Source organism: Verticillium dahliae, genomic scaffold (assembly GCF_000150675.1).
Source record: "Verticillium dahliae VdLs.17 supercont1.19 genomic scaffold, whole genome shotgun sequence".
Lineage (NCBI taxonomy): Eukaryota > Fungi > Ascomycota > Sordariomycetes > Glomerellales > Plectosphaerellaceae > Verticillium > Verticillium dahliae.
This window is the reverse complement of record NW_009276939.1, coordinates 173,245-192,162: the sequence shown is the minus strand read 5'-3', so window position 1 is coordinate 192,162 and position 18,918 is coordinate 173,245. Positions and strand designations below refer to the sequence as shown.

Below are 18,918 nucleotides of genomic sequence, written 5' to 3'. Positions count from 1 at the left end.
TGATCGAGATTCGTGAAATGATGGACACAGCCCGATGTCGAGGAAATGGCTGGCGCCGACGAGGCCTCGATGCCAGGACAAAAAAGCCACCGTGAAGCCGTGGCAAAGTATAAATAGAAGGCTTGACTGGTTCGAGGGAAGAAATGTCGCCAGCACCCGTCTGAATGTATCCTGCGATCGATCGGGGGACGGATGGCACGAGCGCTTCGAAAATGCGCGACATGGGAAAAGGCTGCGCCCGTGGTGGTGTTGGCCAACATTCGGGGGGGACGTACAGTAAGAGGGTGCCGAGCTTATCTGGGATCTGGAAAGGGAGGAGACAAGGCGAAGGACGGCATGAAACGATGATTCCTGAAGGAAGCAGCTGTGAGTACCTTACCTTAGGTAGGTAGTAGGAGAAGACCGGTGTGATTGTGCCGCTATGAGGCCAGTCATCTGCATCATCGATCGCGGACGCCTGCTCCTGGTAATGCTCCTACATGTACCCTCTCATGCTCTCTCCTGCGTTTTGGCCGCGCTGGAAGCCACCACGCCCTATCGGAGACAGAGCAGAGAGAGAGAGCGCCTGGTGCCTTGCCCCTTGGCTGTTGTGACTATTGATGCCCCATTTCGCATGTCAATGGGGAGGACTAGGCCGCTTCCACGAGATCAAGAGCCCGGAGAATGCATCTTCGCGGTATTGTGGGCAAAAGGTTAGGGGACCGGCCGACAAGTGCATGGCACCAGGCGACGGGTGACCCGAGAAGTACCAGGCCACAAGTGACGGGTGGGTGAGCAGAGTTGTCTGTCCCATTCTAGCTGGGCTAGACCGCCCGATGAAGCTGCAGGGGCGTATTTTGCTCCCTCCCCTCCCCCATGGCAGGGAGCCAGGGGAGGTGACCACTGCACCCGAGAGTGGCCGCCGTTTCCGCTTGCCATTTTCTGCCCAGTGCCCGCGTCGCAGGCCATCGGGGGGCAGATTCACGCGAAAGTGGGTGACGCGGTGGTCCGGGCGCCCTCCGAACTCACACCTTGTTCATTTCGCGCATGGGGCCGGATGAGTAGGTTCCCACTGGCTGGGGGGTGACTGACTGACGGTTGCTTCCAGGTCGGCCGGACCGGTCTGTGGTCAGGTATCTGGCGCATTGCTTTTTGTCGCCGGGTTGGTCGAGTCCCCCCCCCCCTATAGGCGTTCGAGTTTTGATGAGAGGGAGGAGAAGGTCCGTCGGCGATGGCAAGCAGATGACGGTGAGGCGCCAAGAAGAAAGTGGAGGATCGAAGACAATACAATGGTGGACGGAAGGGGAATCCACGCTCGGTCGGCGCGGCGGATTCCACGGAGGTTCGGTTGGTTGCCTGGGGCTGGGGGTGTCGAGCCCCCCCCCGATCCGCGACGCGAAGCAATGCCCAATTCATCGGAGGCTTTTCGTGTGATGGGGTGGGCTGGTTTGGGCCGTTGACTCTCGTCGGTAGATAAAACCAGGCAGAACGAGACTCAGGCCCAGGCCAGCTATTCGGTGTATTGTCATGACCGGCCAGTCCTTAGGCAGCAGGCCAGGCAGATGAGGTGTTGGAAGGTGCGCCGGCCTCGACGGGTTGGTGCAGAGGCGAGCCAAAGTAAGGACAAGCGAAACAAGACAACCCGCGGCAAAGAGAAGGCGAAAGCGACGGGCAATACACCAACATCGACAGGTATATGAGGAGCAGACAGTTGACTGACGAGGCCTCCGAAAATAGATGCACAGGTTGGCAGTGGCAGTAGCAGGCAGCCAGACAGATAGGCAGGCAGGCACAAGCACGAGCACGGGCACGGAGCAAGGGCAAACGCGCAAGCTGGCAGGTGCTCTTTCCCCTCCTCCCTCTCTCTCTCGCGTCAGTGGCTCAGGCGATGGTCTCTGAGCAGGAGCCATGGCAGAGGAGAAGCAGGAGCCACGGCAGAGGAAGCAGGAGCCACGACAGAGGAAGCAGGCAGAGCAGAAAGAGGCAAGCAAAGCACGAGACGAGACATGTCAGGCAAGGCAAGGTAAGGCAAGGCAGGCAGAGCCGGCACCGCAGCCGATCCGCCCGTGCCTTCCCAAAAAGCTGGGCTGTTCCAGAGCTCCACCTTTCTCCCCTAGCGCCCAGAAGGTCCGCCCGACCGTGTCGCCCTCAGGCCCCCTCCCCGCCTGCCACCCGCCTGCCGCCCTCCCACAAGTTTTTTCTCTCGCTGCCCCCGGCCCCCGCGTCCCTTTTTTCCCTTTCCCTCCCTCCCTCCTTCCCACTCCCGTCCGGCCTGGCCACCCCCCCCTTCGCCCCCCCTTCCCCCCGTTCATCGACCTGCTCGAGCACCAAAACATCACCAACTTGGTCTTCCGAAAGCCTCCCGGTTTTCGACAGCAGAGAAGCGCCGCCGCCCCCGAAGCGATAATTGCCCTCGACCCTGCTCATCAGTCGCTGATTCTCGGCTTTTGGCTTCTTGCTCGCTAGTAGGCCATCCAGCACAGCAAGCACCGGACCCTTCCGGGCCCTCATCCGGCCCACGGGCGCACCTTCCTCCATCGCTCAGCTTGGTACTCCCCCAACTCTTTCTTCCTCCACCTCAGCTCACCTCACCTCACCTCAACTCAACACACTTCACCTCATCGTCGCCATCGTCGCCATCCTCGAGACCACGTCGATCGGGTCCTCGCTCTCCTCTTTTGCATTTTCTTCGTTTCCACCGCACATCGCAGCCATGTCCTCCGGCGTGGTCCGCTCCACCGCCCTCAGGGCCGGCGGCGCCTGTGTGCGATGCCGCAAGGGCAAGACCAAGTGCGTCTACGAGAACGGTCGCGCTCCTTGCAAAAACTGCGCCAAGGGCATGCACGAATGCTATCTGCCATCCGAGTCGATGGGCGGTGCGTCGCCGGCTCGACACGCCTCGCATCGTCCCGCCAGAGAGAGTCTGCCTGCTGTGGGCGCCTCAAACCCCGACACGCGTGTCGCGAATCCGGCCGCCGTTACCTCGCGTCACGGCGGTCAGGCCATTATCGCAGAGAAGTGAGTCTCTACCTTTTTGTTTCCCCTTCTCTTTTCCCTCTGCATCGACAATGCAATGGTCCGTTGCCTGCGCCTACGAAACATCAAGCCGTCATTCTTCCCCCCCCATCTCGCGCTCTCGTTGGGGCTTCTTGTCCCTTGTGCTCCGTCATTCCCTCAAGACCGCCGCCCCCCGGGCTTGGCGACCCTAACCACCAATCTCACTGGCTCACCTTTCTCCCTTCCCAACGCCCTCCCCCCACCCGGTCATCTGCCCATCTCCCATGGCCCCACTCGGGGACTCATCGGCCCGCCTTCATCTCATCCTCAACTCGTCCCGTGCCAAGGCTAACCCCAACCCCTTCCAACAGGCTCACGCCCGAACTCGTCCAGGAATGCGATCGTGTCATCTCCAAGACATATCCCGCCTGTGTCGTTTTCCACAAGCCGACCTTCCTCGGTCAGCTGAAGACCTCGTCTATGGACCCGGCCCTTGTCTACGCTCTTCTCACCTGTGCCGCTCGGTAAGTTCTCCGTCATGCGTGTTTCCACCTTGATACCAAGTTGGATCGGCACGGCCAGCTCCAGTGCCGGCTCGGGCGTCTCTCGACGACCGGGGGAGAGACGACGGGGGGGGGAGGGGTTCTAACCACCCTCTGGCCCTCTCGATTCTTGTCCCCTCGGTTCTTGGCCCTCGGACTCACTTGACGCAAGCCTGCTAATGCCGACGTAGGAGCTCACCCACGCTGATCCGTCGATATGGCGCCCAGTCGGGCGGTGGTGCCACGGGCGCCGCAGAGCACTTTGCCGCCAAGGCCATGTCCATGATCAACCACAACCTCGATGCTCCATCCCTGGCTGATATTCAGGCCATCTGCCTCGTCATTATTCACGAGTGGGGCTCGAGAAACGCTGTCCGTGCCTACATCTACCTTGGTCAAGCTACGCGCATGGTCCAGATGTATCGTGTCATTCATAGCCACCACGCCGACCCCGGAACCACCGAGCGCTTCCTCGAGGACGAGTCCTTCCGTCGCGTCATCTGGCTGCTCTACATCCTCGACTGCCTCTTGACGAGCCATCCTGGTCGCCAGCCCGCTCTGTCGGGTGCCGACACCATCGACGTCTCACTGCCATGCACTGACATGAACTTTGCCTTTGGCAACGCCGTCTACGTCCAGACTCTGAGCCTGACCGATCCCCCTCGCCTGCCTCCCGGCGCTCATGTCGACAACATTGGTGAATTTGGTCACATCGTCATGGCCACACGAATCTGGCGCGACGTCATCCAGATGCTGATGAGCACGTCGACCGAGACGTTCAGCGACGCCACGTGCAGCCAGATTATGGGCGCCATTGACGACCTGCGCCGCTCCCTGCCCATGCAGTATGCCGACAAGCCCGGCCAGGTTAATCTTCACATCACCATGGGATCTGGTTTCACGTACGCCATGCTGCACTGCATGCTGCACTGCTCCTCCATCTTCATCAACCGCCGTCGCCTGTTGCAATATGTGACGGCTCACGATTTCAACATTGAGACGTGGCGCGTAACGCCGCAGTGCCACGAGCTCATCGATCGCCTCTTCACGTCGTGCCACAGCACCATCGCCATGCTGACGGCTCTCGAGACGGGCTTCGAGAAGGAGGCCAACCTGTGCTTCCCCATTGTCATGCTCTTCTCCGCCTTCACCGCCAGCGCCACCGTCGCTTACCTCTCCCTCAAAGCCTTGACGCCCCCCAACGCCGTCGAGACGGCCGCCCACATCGTCCGTGACGGCCTCCGGTTCATGCAAGACGGTGTCGAGACATGGCCTCTGATCGCATCGTGGCTGCGTCACCTGACAGTCATGCACCGCGTGCTGGCCAACGACGGTTCTGCTCCGATGCCCCAGGGTGGCCCCGATCACCCGATGGTCTCGATTAAGGACGAGGCCGCATCGAACCCCTGACTCGAGCAGCCACGCCGATGCCATGGACTACGACCAGGTCTCCTCCACGGTCCCGCCCACAGCGCGCACAACCATGCCGGAAGCGTCAGCGAGAGCGGAAGGGATAGCGAACCCCCAGTGCCGCTGCCCCGCCGGCCCGGTGTCACGACCATCAATGGCGGCTCTGGAAGCATCGCTGGAACGCCTGCTACCACCAACAGCCCACCGCCGGCGCCGGCGTCGGAGCCCAAGCGCTCGCCATCGGCGGTGCCCGCGCCTCCGAGCAACGGCAATGGAGCCCACGAGACCGAGCGTCCCTCCAACGCTGTGCCGCAAGACATGACGGCTGTTGAGCTCTGCTCGGCCTTTGAGCGCCAGCTCCTGGAACTGGACGATCTCGCTGCCTTTATGGGTGGGGGTGTATGAGGTCATTCAATCTTCTTCTTTTTTTTCTTTGTTTCAACGTTGTCTTACATGATCACATGGGTATTAGGATGGAGATGGGCCGTGACCAGGGGGGTTGAGTGTGCTAGGTTGGGAATGTGGGAAGCGTAATTGTATCGGCGCCTGGAGTCACATGGTCGTTAGGTAGCTAGGAGGCGTTGCCGACATATCGCCGCATGCATATACCCCGTTCACAATTGCGTGTCGTTCTTCGTTCGTGATGTCTGTGGGACACGAGAACTTGGAGACCTGGTCACTGTGACAAGGTTGGGCAAGGTGCTGCCTTTCTGCTGTTGAAAATGCCTCGCGGTGTTCCCAGTCCCTTGTTGCTGACGTGGCTGGTACAGGATCATTTTGAATGTATGGTCCATTGCCATGTCATAAGGTCGCCACATCTCGATAAGCCGATGAATCAAGGCGTCAGAGTCGTCTGCCCGAGGCTTGATGGCGTTTGCACTTGAAAGGGGCCATCTTGTACATGCAGTCTGGGTTGTTGCAGCCTGCTATCGTTCTTGCGACGATAGAGCCCGTTTCTTTACTTACCAAGTCACGTCTGTCGATTCAAGCACACACTCGGACATCTCTGTGCTCGGCAGGCGATCTACGGGCCGACGTGTCATCAGGGATACGGGGCCGGTCTCCACCTTCCCCGGTAGCGTGGCCGCGCCGCAGATGGGGGACGAAGGCGACGGCAGCGGCGAGGACGGACCGGGCAGAGCACGCGAGATATGCTGCCCTTCGTCCGGCGATCTCATCTCTTTGGTTTGATCGTGACGTGACGATGACGGGCGCTGGGTCTTGTGGAACCCGAAGCACAGCGCCGCGTCGGCTGCGTCCGTATTGCTTTGCCCTGAAGGTTAGATGAATGTACTCCTGATGATGTACTCCTGCTTCCAGGCAACACTGTATGATGCGACGCGTGTGGGACATTTTGTCTCCATCTTTCTCTGCCTGCTGGGCGATCGATTGTTTTGCGTATCCCCTGCGCACGCGCATGGTCAAACGCGTTAGGGACGGGGGGTCTTGACGATGTAGATCGCGATTCGGCACGATCAAGCTTTTTCTCTTTGGAGGAGGTTACGGATGCTGGATGTTGATCGCGGCCAAGCTCCATGGAACGGATGGCAGGTATTGACAAGGGGACGTTCGTGGTGTTTGTAGCTGCGGTACGGGAGCGAGCAAGCAGAACGCGCACGCTTCCACGCGATGCAGCGGTCACTCCATAGTCGGAGACGTCGACTACTGCTTTCGCGAGTAAGAAGGCACATTTAGATTCAGGCAAAGCTTGTGCTGGATCGCCCAAGGAAGGCCACAACCACCTGGGAAGATCGCAGTGGAATGTCATCTCGAGCTCTGCGACAGAAGGCCACAGCCGTGAAATGGCAACGTAGACAACCCCGGCGACGCGCAAAAGATGATAAAGACCCCCTTTTGGGAAATTAGGGGGGTGGAGTGAGAGGTGTCATGATCATCACAGTCAGATTGCAAGTTGATCTCTGAGGGCGGGCCTCGAGGGTGGAGGCGACCTAGAGCCAAGACGGCATGTCTCGTTTGCCAAGGCTCCGCGACACTGTCCTGGCGGTGTTTGCTGGGTCCCAAGATGGATGGAGCGTCCATCCGGGAGCACGGAAATGGGCAGAGACACTGTGTGCGTCCTGAACATGGGAGAAAAGGAGGGTTTTGGGGCATGATTGGAGGTGCTTGATTGGGCGATAAGAGGGAATTCTCGGATCGCTGGCGATTGGTCGAGGGTGAATGTGGTATCTTTCTTGGTATCTCTCGGTATCTGGGCGCTGCTCTCGATATCTTGGCTGTGCTTGGATATAGCCGGGTGAGTAGGCAGAGAGGTTCGAAACATCTCCATGGTATGCATGTCCCTCACGCAGTCCGCCCGTTTGCGGTGACTGAATGCCTCAAACTCAAAACCCTCACAACTACTAGACATCACGAAGTGCCTGACACCAATGCCCCACGTGCGGGACCCTCTGACGCTGCCGAACACGCGGCGTGGCGTGCTTCCTCCGCAAGCCCAGGGCAATGCCGAGCCTCCCCCAGTACAACGAGCAAAGATTTCGAGCCCAGGCTGGCCCCCTGTCGCTTCACCTGATATCGCGACAAGGATCGAGGTACCCCGACGGGCACGGTGCGCGGGATACAGAGATAGCATTATTCCCCAGTAGGCAGCCCCCTGGCCCGGCTTCCAATATGCAGTGGGGGGGAAATGCGATGCGGCGGCGCTGTGCAGGGGATGTACAGGGGGCTTTCGCTTGGTAAGGGAAAAGGAGCATTGGAGCACGTTGTGGTGTTGGAGCCATCATGCTGACCTCACCTCATCACGCCCAAGCCGGCCATCGAGTGTGTTTGGAGGCCCAACTCGGCGTCGAGGGGCGAGAATGAGATTCTGAGGTGGCGTTAAGACGGGAGACTGTCAACGTGTCACCGTGTCTTTGGTGTCGACAGCAGAGGCACGTGTTCTGTGTGTTGCCGCAGAAGAACGAGTACCATGTCCCGCGCCATGTGAACCCGCTGAGATGAGTACCGACGGGAAGCCATCGCAAACCGTCAACGGCCCTGCGAGATGGATGTCCACTCCCATGAAAATGTGGATCGCTGTTGGACAGGGTACCATTACATCGTTAGACAGGGTGAGGCCATACAGAAATAAAGATGTGGAAACACAGAACAAGCAACAGATTGAAACACTGCGACAGTTGGGGAGACACAGATCTCTTTCTTTTCTCCTTTCTTTCCCTCGCCGCTAGCCCCCGGTACGGTGACGAAACAACATCTTCTCGTAGCCCGGCTGGCTGACCGTCATCTTGGCCCCCCGCCGGCCAAGGACCAACAGACCCAGAAGACGAAGCGGATACGGCGGGCCTCAACCAAGAAGAACGGCGACCGTTGTTTTCAAAGCAAGCTACCTTGCCCTTCTTAGCTCATGATCCACGATTAGTGTCACTGCTTTTCTGGTACTGTGCAGGGTACCTGGTCCGAATCAACGTCAGGAGTTACATGTAGAAGTTCCCATGGATCCGCCCCCTGGCCCTTATCAGTCTGCTGGTCCTCCACAGCATCCGCCCGCGTACATCGTTCTCTGAGCGCCCGCCTTGGTTCATCTCGTCTTATCTGTTTGCTTCTTGTCTTCTTGGCCTGCCTCGTCTCTTTTTTTTCTTCTTTCTCTCTCTCTTCTCTAGATTCGTGTCACTTGGTCGTCAATCACATCGTCAACAGAGAAGAGGCAGAGTCCACATCGTTGACCCCGCCGTTTCCCAAGGCTGCCTTTCTGGCTCGCCATCCGCTCTCTTATCACCAGATTCTCCATAGGCGCCTCACCTCAGGAGCATGTCCATCATGTCGAAGCTCAATCTCAACACAGCCGCGGTTGAGTCTTACCTCGGAAACCGCCGCATCCAGAAGATTGTCACCATCGTTTTCGCCGTTGGCCTGACCGCCGTGTTTGGTCTTTTCCTCAGCCTGCACGGCGCACCTTCGACAGCCCGCATCAAAGAGATTGCAAAGAACATCAATGAGAAGGCGCATGGCGGGCACAAGGGCCCACGCATCGCCGCATGCCATGCCGACGACAACAGCGACACGCTGAACCACACGCTAGCCGACGCTTTTTTAAATGCTACGGATGTCAAGTACGCCCACCTGCGGGACGATAGATTCACGTATGTCTGCCCTCCTGTGAGATACCCAGGAACCCATGTATCTAACTCCCACCAGCATCGCCATGCAGACGTACCGTCGCCCCAAGGAGCTCAACGAGACCCTCCACGTGCTCCTCAAGGATCACATCCCCTCGCTCCACGAAATCGTCATCATCTGGAACAACCTCGACCAGGCGCCGCCGCAGAACTACACGTCGGCGCACGGGGTGCCCGTCCGCTACCGCGCCTCGCCGCGCAACTCGCTCAACCAGAAGCTCCTCCCAGACCCCTCGTTCGCGACGCAGGCCGTGCTCCTCTCCGACGACGACGTCTACTACCACCCGCGCGACCTCGAGTTCGCCTTCCAAGCCTGGCGGCGCTTCGGCCGCCGCCGCCTCACCGGCGCCATGGCGCGCTGCACCGGCGTCGGCAAGAACGGCGAGTGGCAGTACCGCATGTGCGCGCGCGGCGCCGACGCCTACAGCATGATCATCACGAACCTGGCCTTCGTGCACGTCGCCTTCCTCGAGTACTACTCGTCCGACGACCCCACCATGGCCATGATCCGCGAGCACGTCGACGACAACCTCAACTGCGAGGACATAGCCATGAACTACGTCACCCAGATGCTGACGCGCGAGCCGCCGCTGCTCGTCAGGGGCCACCAGGCCTTTTTCAACGCCGAGCCCGCCCAGGGCATCAGCAAGGCGCCCGGCCACTTTGCCGCGCGCAGCCTGTGCATCAACAAGTTTGCCGAGGCCTTTGGCTGCATGGCGTTGCTGGAGGAGACGGTGCGCATCGAGATTGGGCCGTAGTGTGTGCCTCTGCCAGGGCGCCTGGAGGTGCTGTATGATGTACGAAATCTTTTTGATTGCCTGGAACTTCTGCTGCTTACGGTCGAGAAGGATGGCTAGCATGGGGCGTTGGGGGCGTTGGGGGCGTTTTTCTGCCGGGGAGACCTCCGGGTGGCAATGGTGTGTGATTCATCCGTGGTGTATATTATATCGGTTGCTTCTGTACTACAATATTTACGTCTCGTGTAGTCTGCCAAGTTTGAATCAGTCTTGCCTCGTCGTATTCATCGTGTATAAAGTACGACAAAGTAACCACCCCACGCCAGCTATGAACGGTCTAATACCAGGCATGGCAGGTGGTAGGGGCTCGCATCAGTGTCGATGCAGAATGGCTGGTTAGGCGTCGCATCTCATTAACTGCCTGATAATGAATCTAACTGAGTTGATCGTCATGAGAGATGCCGCGTCACTGCTGAGTTGTATGAACAGCCGGCATGATAAGTTTTGCCTCGGAATGCTGGCGTCATCTGCTCGGCGACATAGAAGTAGCAGTCTTCCGTCAGTCATCCACCCAGGCGCCTGGCATCGGGAGAGGCATCTCATCAATCATCTCCCAAAAGTCGCAAGCAAGCTCTTCGATATCCATGTCCCATATCAGGTTCCAGTCCTCCGGCCGCGGCCCGTATCGAAGCTCGAGTAGCTTTGGCTCCGTGGCCGTCGAAAGCACGATCCATTCGAAGCTATTCTGAGACAAATTGTCCGAAATGTGAGATTCCCACCGAGTACCAAGTTGCCCTGATTCTTTCAACAGTTGGTTCTCTCGGAAACCATACTGGCACAAATTGAAGCCTAGCTCGTCTAGTAGTCCGGCCCAATCTTGAGCCCGGGTCCTCATCTCAGATAACTGGCGGTCATATCTCCCTTTCCGGGACGAATCGCGAACATGGGGTGCATGACTCGAAAAGAAATAACTTCCTCGAAGAAAAATTACAAATGAAGTTTCCATCACGTTCAACTCAATACCTACCCAATCGTGAATGAAAGCCCTGTCGCTATAGGTCCTGATCCTGCATTTATGTTATTTCCGAGGAGATGGACGTCATCACTGGCCTGAATCGTCTCGGACACCAGCTTTCGAGCCTCTCACAGCAGCATCTGTCGCCATGGAAGTCATACCGTACCAAAGAGATACACCGTGAAGGAACGACCCTCGTCTCTCAATCGACGAACGCACATCGACTGCTTTGATCCTCTCGTTATCAGGTCCGAGGCGAAGTACGAGCCTCATATGGTTGGCGTGGAAACTGCTCATGGCTTCATAAACAGGTTGTAATCGCCTGGGCAGACTTTGACCATCATCCATCGTGTGACTAAACTTCATCCCCACGGAAACCATGTCGTACAATCGTAGCTGACATGGGTTCTTTAGGAACCGGCACAGGTGGTACTGCGTGGCGAAGTGGTCAATGTCCCACACATCGACAGCGTCAAGAAATCGGTTTACCCTCACAATCTGATCCAGCATTTCCGGGTCGTACCAACGGAACAAGGAACCATCGATCAATTGCACGGCGGACAGACCATGCCCGTCCTGGGCGTATGCATCAACCCCCATAGTGAGAAGCGCCTTGAATACCTCAAAGGTACTTCCCATTGCTGCCATCTTGATTAAACAGTTAGTGAAACCATTATCTTAATTCATTGGTTATGTTGTAACGGACATGTAAAAGATTGAAGCCGTCTTGCGTGCGATCAAACGGTAAAGCAATGCCCTTGTTGAACATTTCTCGCAGAAGTTCGAGTTCGCCTTCCAAGGCGTACTGGAACACACTCGATACCGGCCGTATGTTCCATACCTGCAGATTAGTCCGCCAGCCAGCGGCTGATTTTACCACCTGGTAATCCCATGCTCTACCGAACAGCCATCTGGGCAGCTGAACGTGGATAGCGTAGCCTGATCATAATTGTCAGATATTGCTTCCGGATCGTAGGCTGCGGTATAATACGCACGTCTGCGACGCGTCGACTGGTAGACATCGTCGCCGTCGCCGTCGCCCTCGTCGTCCAGCGTCTCGTAACAGAAGCGCCCGAACAGGTCAGCCATAGGAAATGATCGGGGTTTCCAGATTGACAAAGATTGGTTCCTTGACATTAAGTCGGGGTCAGCCTTCGGAGGTATAGAGGTTCCATTCCGAGCGGCGCCAGCTGATTCTGTTGAGACATGTGCATTCGTATATCCCTGTGTGAGGAGCATGTTCGTCTTGTTGGACGCTCTGATGCCTGCCTTCGATAGTTCTCTGTATCTCACTTCAGGACGCCATGCTTGCTAATAGTCACTTAGAGGCACTCACTGTGTGCAGAACGACTGTGCTGCGATCAGGATAAGGATGGCGTCTCGCATTCGCTGCTCATACTGCGCCAGGGTGCTCTTGCTGAGGACAACCATGAGCTTTGCCTTGGTCCTTCTGGAGAAACCCCTCGCAGCGGCCACATCGACTGTCAAATCATCGACAAGTCGCGTAAACTGGTTTAATATCTGGCGACAGTAGTGCGTGCTCTTCTTCAGCATCTCATCGTTGGCGGAGGGGAGAAACAAAGTCTCGCCATTGCAGGTCCTCGAGAAACGCCTAGCTACACGTCGGGTGCACCTGTCGTGGAACGCAGCCCTTTCAGAGACCACGTCACGCCTTTGCATCCATCTCATAGGCCTGCCTGACCAGATCGACAACCGTCTGCTTGAAGCTGCGATACTCCAGCCCCAACACCTCAGCAGCCGTCTGCCCATCGAGACCATGTGACTCGTCAATAGCCTGCGCCTCGACCTGCACCTTACTCTTGGCCCAGTCGAATTCGTCGACCATGATCGAGGCCGCCCTGCCGTAGGAAAACCGCTCCGACGCCGCAGGCACAAACCTCTGGCCGCCGACCCCAGGCCTCAGCAGCGCCTCGACGTGCGCAAGCGCCAGGTCCCGCACGTCGATCCAGAACGGCACCCTCGCGACGGGAAGCGGCGACTCGCCGCCGGCAATCCTCCACAGCACGGCGTTCGACTCGTTGAGCTTGTCGACGCTGGCGACGGGGTGCACGACGGGCCCGAACGTCATGGGCGGGCACAGCGTCACGAGGGAAAAGGCGGGGTTGCGCGCCGCGACAAAGTCCCAGGCGGCGCGCTCGGCGAAGAGCTTGGAGCCGCGGTAGGCGAGGAAGGCGGGGGCCGAGGGGGCGGCGGCTTCGGCGTAGGTGAGCGGGTTCCAGTCGTTGCCGGTGTAGGTGAAGTAGGGGGGCGCCGAGCGGTTGGCGTCCATGACGGAGGCGAAGGAGGACGTGAGGACGAGGCGGGTGATGTTCGGGTTCGAGGCGGCGGCGGCGAGGATAGCCTTGACGCCGACTATAGCGGGCAGGATGAGCTCCTTTTCGTTGTCCTTGGTGTCGTAGCTGAAGGGCTGGGAAGGTCAGCGTTCCGTTCTGGAGAGGAAGTGAGAGAGCTACTGCAGGGAATGAATGATGCTTGCAGGCTCGAACTTGGTGTAGAAACACGCACGCTGGCGACGTGGACCACGGCATCGACGTCTTTGACGGCTTCGGAGAAGTCACCGCCTTCGGCAAAGTCTGGCACCTGCACAAAGTCAAGCTTCGACGCGTACTGCGGTCGGGACTGCATCATGAGATGGCCCTTGGCCAAAGATCGCGTGGCACCCCTGACGCGAAGCCCTCTGGACAAGAGGACATCGACGACATGGGCGCCAATGAAGCCTGTGGCCCCCGTGACGAGGATGTAATGCCTGGGCCATGTCAGTCTTAGACCGCAGTTATGGAGCATGGGGCATAGTACGGTGGTGTGGCCATATTGCTTGCATCCGACGAAGCATGAATTTGAGACCAGCACGATGACTTTGAGAATGCAGCATCATGGGCGGGGCAGAGCTCGCTGCGGGGCAACTACAGGCGATGCGGGGGAGAAGACCATGGAAGACCGAATCACTTGGCAGCATATATCGTCGAGCAAATCGTCACTGTCTGTATCCGAGGCAGATCTAGGAGAATGCAGACTTTCTTGTTTTGGTAACTGTAGACTAAAAGAAGGAACTGCTCATAAACTGCCATTCTGAGGCCATCAGCCAGGTTCTTCGTAAGTACCGATCGACAAGATGCCCTGGCCTTTTTTACGTCTAGCTTTCCACTTCCACCAAGTAGTCCTCAAACTCCTGTCTCGTATAGGGGAGGACAGAAATACGCTCGGCACAGTGATCGGATAGAAAATCCAGACCGGCATCGCTGCTCGAGAAGACGAATTGAACCGCGTTGGACAATCCATTGGGACCACGGACCCGAAGAACACAGCGGTCGTCAACCTCTTCCCAAGATTCCATTCTGTGATACGCACCATTTGGCTTGCAGGCGATGGTACCGATGATCAATGTGGCGAGGCTGTACTTGCGGATGTGCGATGGATGTCTTTTGCCTCTTCGTGACAGATAGATAAGTTCTCTCCACTCTGGATCGGGATAGTCAATTCGAACGAGCTCGGTATCGTTGAGCTGTTCAATGGCTGAGTTCGGGACCAGGACCTGGACGATCACAACACCCTCGCAGTTGGCGCGACGCTTGGCATAGGCTGCGTAGTTTTGGGCCACCTTGTAGTCAGGAGAGAAGTAAAAGAGCTGCTGGTTGCGACTGAAGTCGCTGGGAGGAGCGCTGACAAGCCTCTCCATCTCAGCGACGGTGCCGTGGCTGTCGAAGAGACCGTGTATGCGGGCTTGGTCGACCCCTTTGTACAGAGCAGTGTACCCCGGTGCATCACGAGCCGCTATCTTGCTTGTCGGCGTGATGTTCTCGGCTGGAACGCCTGGCGTTTCGAGGCACTGGAGCCCAGAGGCTGACCGCTGGCGTTCATGGTGACGTTGTCCTTGGGCGATCTGGCTTGAGGGGCCTCCCGAGGTCGACGAGCTACCAGGACGACTCGCTTGTCTCAGTAGGCCCGTTTCTCTCTCACGCGAGGCACGCTGAATATCCTCGAGGCCAGCATAGCGCATCTCGACCGTGTCTTGGGCCCAGAAAGCGCAAGACTGCGTCAGCCGAAGGGTCTTGAAGAGAGGATCCATGATGGCGGTTTGGACGTCCGCGGACATGCCAAACGCATCAAGGCAGTCACGCCACTGCTGGTCGTCATCGTCCCAGACATCACGGTTTCCACTGAATGTTCCGGTGATGAAGAAGAGGAACGTCATGGTAAGGCCACCACCCGTGTCGGCATCGACTTCGCGGCGCGGCCCGGTGGGTGGCCAGTCGCTCCACTCGGCCCACAGCGCATCCGCCTTCTGCTCGGAGAAGCCTAGGTAGACAAGGGTGGCGCGAGAGATGAGAAGATCGGGAATCGTAGAGAAGGCAGTGGGGGCGGCTGGAGATTGAAGGGAGATGCTCAGAGGAATGGCGGCATTCTCTTCATCACTGGATCGGTTCAAGCGGCGTTTGTGTACACGGCGGGTGCCATCGGCCGTCGGGGGGCCAGCTAGACCGCGGGATTGAAGATCCTCAACATCTAGCTCGGCAAAGATTCTTCCACTGCCGGACATCGTGGTGTTGTTGGTCTTTTGCGATTATGATAGGTTGTTGTTGGAGGTTGGTTGTGGAGGGTGTAAAAGAATAGGAACCAAGGGCAGATCAACTCCCCATCTTATATCCGGCTGCCTATTGTAGAAAGGTCAGTGATTCTAACAAGCTTTTTCTGCTATCGGAGATGATCAGTGAAGTTTGTTGAATCTTAAAACCGGGTTGGTGGCAGTTTGGCTACCTAGCAGGTAAGGCACCTAGGTAAGGTAAGGTACCTAGGTGAGGTAGAGGTAAGGTAGGTAGGTAAGGTACATAAAGGTTGAATGGAAAGAAAATCTCCAAGGCGATGGCAGGCCTGACATGTGGGTCCTTTCCACTGCATCACAAGCACCAACAGATGCAGGAGCCCTGGTCACGATTGTTCATGGTACCTCCCCAGGTATTTATCTAGGTACCTCACCTCCTTCCTAACCTTAAGATGGCTGGCTTAACTGGAGTAGACGCAAATACCATTCTGACTGTGGTCTTCCTTCCTAATTGTTCACCATTGACTGACAATGACGCGTCAGGGTCAATGCGCTAGACAGCGTAACGCAGAAGTCGCCAGCTGATGTCGCTCCTTCCCTTCTTTGCGAGGGCTGCCCCGAGAAATATCCTTCATCATGCGCCAGTTTTGCAACAACATATATACCACACACCTCATACCTTCCTGCACTACCACACACGAAAGCATCACGGCCGACTGAAGTGTTTGATCAAGTTCTTAATCCATCTTGTCTATTTGAGCAACAGAAAAATCAGTCCCACCCAGTCCATCACATGGCGCCTCCTCCGTCAGGCTTGGCTTCCCTGCCAACGGAGATCAGGCTCATCATCTGGCAATACTGCATCAGCACCGATCTCCTTCTCATAAGTCGAAAGATCCATTACGAGGTATATCATCTTGTTTGGCGCCACACCACCTTTCTGCTAAAGTCTCAAAACCACGGCAAAGCCTGCCACGGGCCTGCTCCCGACGTCAGCGACGGGGCTGCGGCGTGTGAATGCCTCTGCCCTGGTGGAGGCGACACGGTCACCGAAAAGAAGATGCTCGGTATTGTCACCGGTGTACGCAAACCCATCTCCGACAGCTTCTTCGACCTTGAATACACGCCGTAGCCCACGAGCGATTCGACGGCAACAAGAACGCTCCTTCCCTTCGATCGTCTAGCCCAGCTCGATGTCGGCGAATGTTACGCCATGCTCCAGCCCTTTGTCATAGATTCGTGGGCTGATGTGGTCCCGCATCTCCAAACGCTTCCCGCATCTCCAAATGCTGGTCGCGCACACCAACTTTGGCGTCATCTTCGTGGAAGATGATCCCATTGGCGGCGGCAGAAGATGGGCAGTACGAGCACGTCTCACGCAGCGAGTCCGAGATGAGAAAGGCAGACTCGTCGTGCCTCCGGACGCTATTCGTCTCATGAGAATGCATGCTGTGGAACAGACATGTGCAATATGGAAGCAAGTCGGAGGTCTCACCGAAGGATCCTCGGTGACTCAGGCGGCCCTCGGTGACTCAGGCGGCCCTCGGTGACTCAGGCGGCCCTCGGTGACTCAGGCGGCCCTCGGTGACTCGAGCGAAGAGGGTCGGCTTGTGGGGCCGATGACGGCACGCAGCCCACGCTGCCCCGCGTCGCGTCGCCCAGAGGTCGGGCCAAACTTCAAATCCCAAATTACCCCTCAACACCGTACCTTACCTGCGTACCTTGAGGCACCTTGCACTACCTGTTGCTTGCCCTGTTGCTTGCTTCTCACGCCACCCAAGATACCCATCATCGCAGCCTACACATCCCACAATGGCGCCCGACCTCCAGTCCAGCAAGATCGCCTTCATCGGCGGCGGCAACATGGCAGCCGCCATCATCGGCGGTCTCCTGGCCAAGTCCATCCCCAAGCAGCACATCACCGTCGCCGAGCCCTGGGAGGTCAACCGCGACAAGATGGCCGCCCTCGGCGTCAACACGACGACCTCCAACGCCGACGCCTTTGCCGACGCCGACATTGCCCTGCTCGCCGTCAAGCCCCAGGTCGCCAAGGGCGTGTGCGAGGAGCTCGCCGCCGCCGTCGCCGGCCGCGACCGCCTGCCCGTCGTCGTGTCCATCGCCGCCGGCATCACCCTCGACGCCCTGCAGAAGTGGCTCACCCTGCCCGACGCCAGGGTGCCTCACGTCGTGCGCGTCATGCCCAACACGCCCGCCCTCGTCGGCGAGGGCGCCTCGGGCCTCTTCGCCGGGAGCGACGTCACCGAGGATGAGAGGCAACTGACCGAGTCGCTCATGGCGAGCGTCAGCAAAGCCACCGAGTGGGTGGACAGGGAGGAGCTCATTGACGTCGTCACCGGCCTGTCTGGTGAGTCCCCTTTCTTCTTTCTTCTTCCATCTAGGCAAAACAATGTGGACCGCACGCTGACTATCGCAGGCTCCGGCCCCGCCTACTTCTTCGCCATGGTCGAGCACCTTATCGCCAGCGCCGTCGGCCTCGGCCTGTCCCCCGAGCAGGCCAAGCGCCTCGCAGCCCAGACGTGCCTTGGCGCCGGCAAGATGCTCGTCGAGTCCCCCGAGGCGCCGAGCCAGCTGCGCAAGAACGTCACGAGCCCGAACGGCACCACGCACGCCGGCCTGCAGAGCTTCGAGGCCTCGGGCTTTGCTGACGTCGTCGACAAGGCCGTCAAGGCTGCGACGGCGCGAGGCGAGGAGCTCGGCAGGACGCTGGGCAACCAGTGAGCTGCCACGGTTGGGGTTGCGTGTGTGTTTTACCGTAGACGATGTAGAAAAGCAAAATAGACGATACGACAATCAAGGTGGGGGCCCATATTGTGTGTGCTGGAAGATGATTTCCGGAGTCGAGAGGCGCGAGATTGGACGAGGTACCGAGACATGTTTCACGCGGTGAACGCTGAGAGATGGAATGCTCTATTTGCCACTGGAGACATGGTAGGGAACTAGGTCATCCTGCGCTACTTAGGATACAGAAGTTGGCATCGATCCATGCAGCACATGTTCATACGGAAACAATTAGCCACCTCACGGCTTACCCGATCGTCATCATCTTGAGCCTGCCGCTTTTCAGCCTTGGGCGCTTTCGCCGACTGGATACTATGCATCCACGACTGGAATTGTTCACATGCCAGAAAGCTCAGAAGCGGTTTTCACATCAATCACCCAGCCCTCCGAAATCTGCATGTCAGCACAATGCAGAACGCAGTGCAGGAGAGAGGCCGCCCCGCGATCATGACTGCGGCTGAGGATACACACGCCAATGTCACCTGTGGTGGCGTCTCACCACGTCTCCAAAGCTCAGCTACAGCGGCGCCCTTATCCTTAGCTGACCGCTCTAGGTTTCAGTCGGCTCGGTGCCTATTGGCACGCATTGCGCCGCAGTCGTTCTGGTCGTGCTCCGGCGTCATCCGTTGTCAACCGGCGACCTCAGCCCTGTGCATTGAAAGCTTATTGCTTGCAAAACCGATCATCTGCATGTGATTATACAGGTCATAACCTGGTGCACGTTTGGCCTGCGGCATGCGCCCTG

The 18,918-nt window shown here is 57.9% G+C and overlaps 6 protein-coding genes across 6 annotated transcripts; 4 read left to right on the top strand and 2 right to left on the bottom strand.

Annotated features, from left to right (window-relative positions):
* Positions 1-2,692: 2,692 nt before the first annotated feature.
* On the top strand, positions 2,693-5,333 carry VDAG_08115 (uncharacterized protein; the record flags this gene model as incomplete). Its single annotated transcript, XM_009657492.1, has 4 exons — positions 2,693-2,997; positions 3,348-3,500; positions 3,710-4,872; positions 4,966-5,333. The coding sequence occupies 4 exons, from the start codon at positions 2,693-2,695 to the stop codon at positions 5,331-5,333; spliced, it is 1,989 nt and encodes a 662-aa protein (XP_009655787.1).
* Positions 5,334-8,702: 3,369 nt separating this feature from the next.
* VDAG_08114 (exostosin-2) lies at positions 8,703-9,819 on the top strand (the record flags this gene model as incomplete). Its single annotated transcript, XM_009657491.1, has 2 exons — positions 8,703-9,025; positions 9,081-9,819. 2 exons carry the CDS (start codon positions 8,703-8,705, stop codon positions 9,817-9,819), a joined length of 1,062 nt encoding a protein of 353 aa, XP_009655786.1.
* A 1,667-nt stretch (positions 9,820-11,486) lies between these two features.
* Positions 11,487-13,644, bottom strand: VDAG_08113 (3-beta hydroxysteroid dehydrogenase/isomerase family protein; the record flags this gene model as incomplete). Its single annotated transcript, XM_009657490.1, has 5 exons — positions 11,487-11,752; positions 11,809-12,095; positions 12,484-13,241; positions 13,340-13,580; positions 13,631-13,644. 5 exons carry the CDS (start codon positions 13,642-13,644, stop codon positions 11,487-11,489), a joined length of 1,566 nt encoding a protein of 521 aa, XP_009655785.1.
* Positions 13,645-13,967: 323 nt separating this feature from the next.
* On the bottom strand, positions 13,968-15,371 carry VDAG_08112 (uncharacterized protein; the record flags this gene model as incomplete). Its single annotated transcript, XM_009657489.1, has 1 exon — positions 13,968-15,371. One exon carries the CDS (start codon positions 15,369-15,371, stop codon positions 13,968-13,970), a length of 1,404 nt encoding a protein of 467 aa, XP_009655784.1.
* A 796-nt stretch (positions 15,372-16,167) lies between these two features.
* Positions 16,168-16,506, top strand: VDAG_08111 (uncharacterized protein; the record flags this gene model as incomplete). The annotated part of the gene is made up of 1 exon (XM_009657488.1): positions 16,168-16,506. One exon carries the CDS (start codon positions 16,168-16,170, stop codon positions 16,504-16,506), a length of 339 nt encoding a protein of 112 aa, XP_009655783.1.
* A 680-nt stretch (positions 16,507-17,186) lies between these two features.
* On the top strand, positions 17,187-18,113 carry VDAG_08110 (pyrroline-5-carboxylate reductase; the record flags this gene model as incomplete). Its single annotated transcript, XM_009657487.1, has 2 exons — positions 17,187-17,739; positions 17,809-18,113. The coding sequence occupies 2 exons, from the start codon at positions 17,187-17,189 to the stop codon at positions 18,111-18,113; spliced, it is 858 nt and encodes a 285-aa protein (XP_009655782.1).
* Between the last annotated feature and the right edge of the window lie 805 nt (positions 18,114-18,918).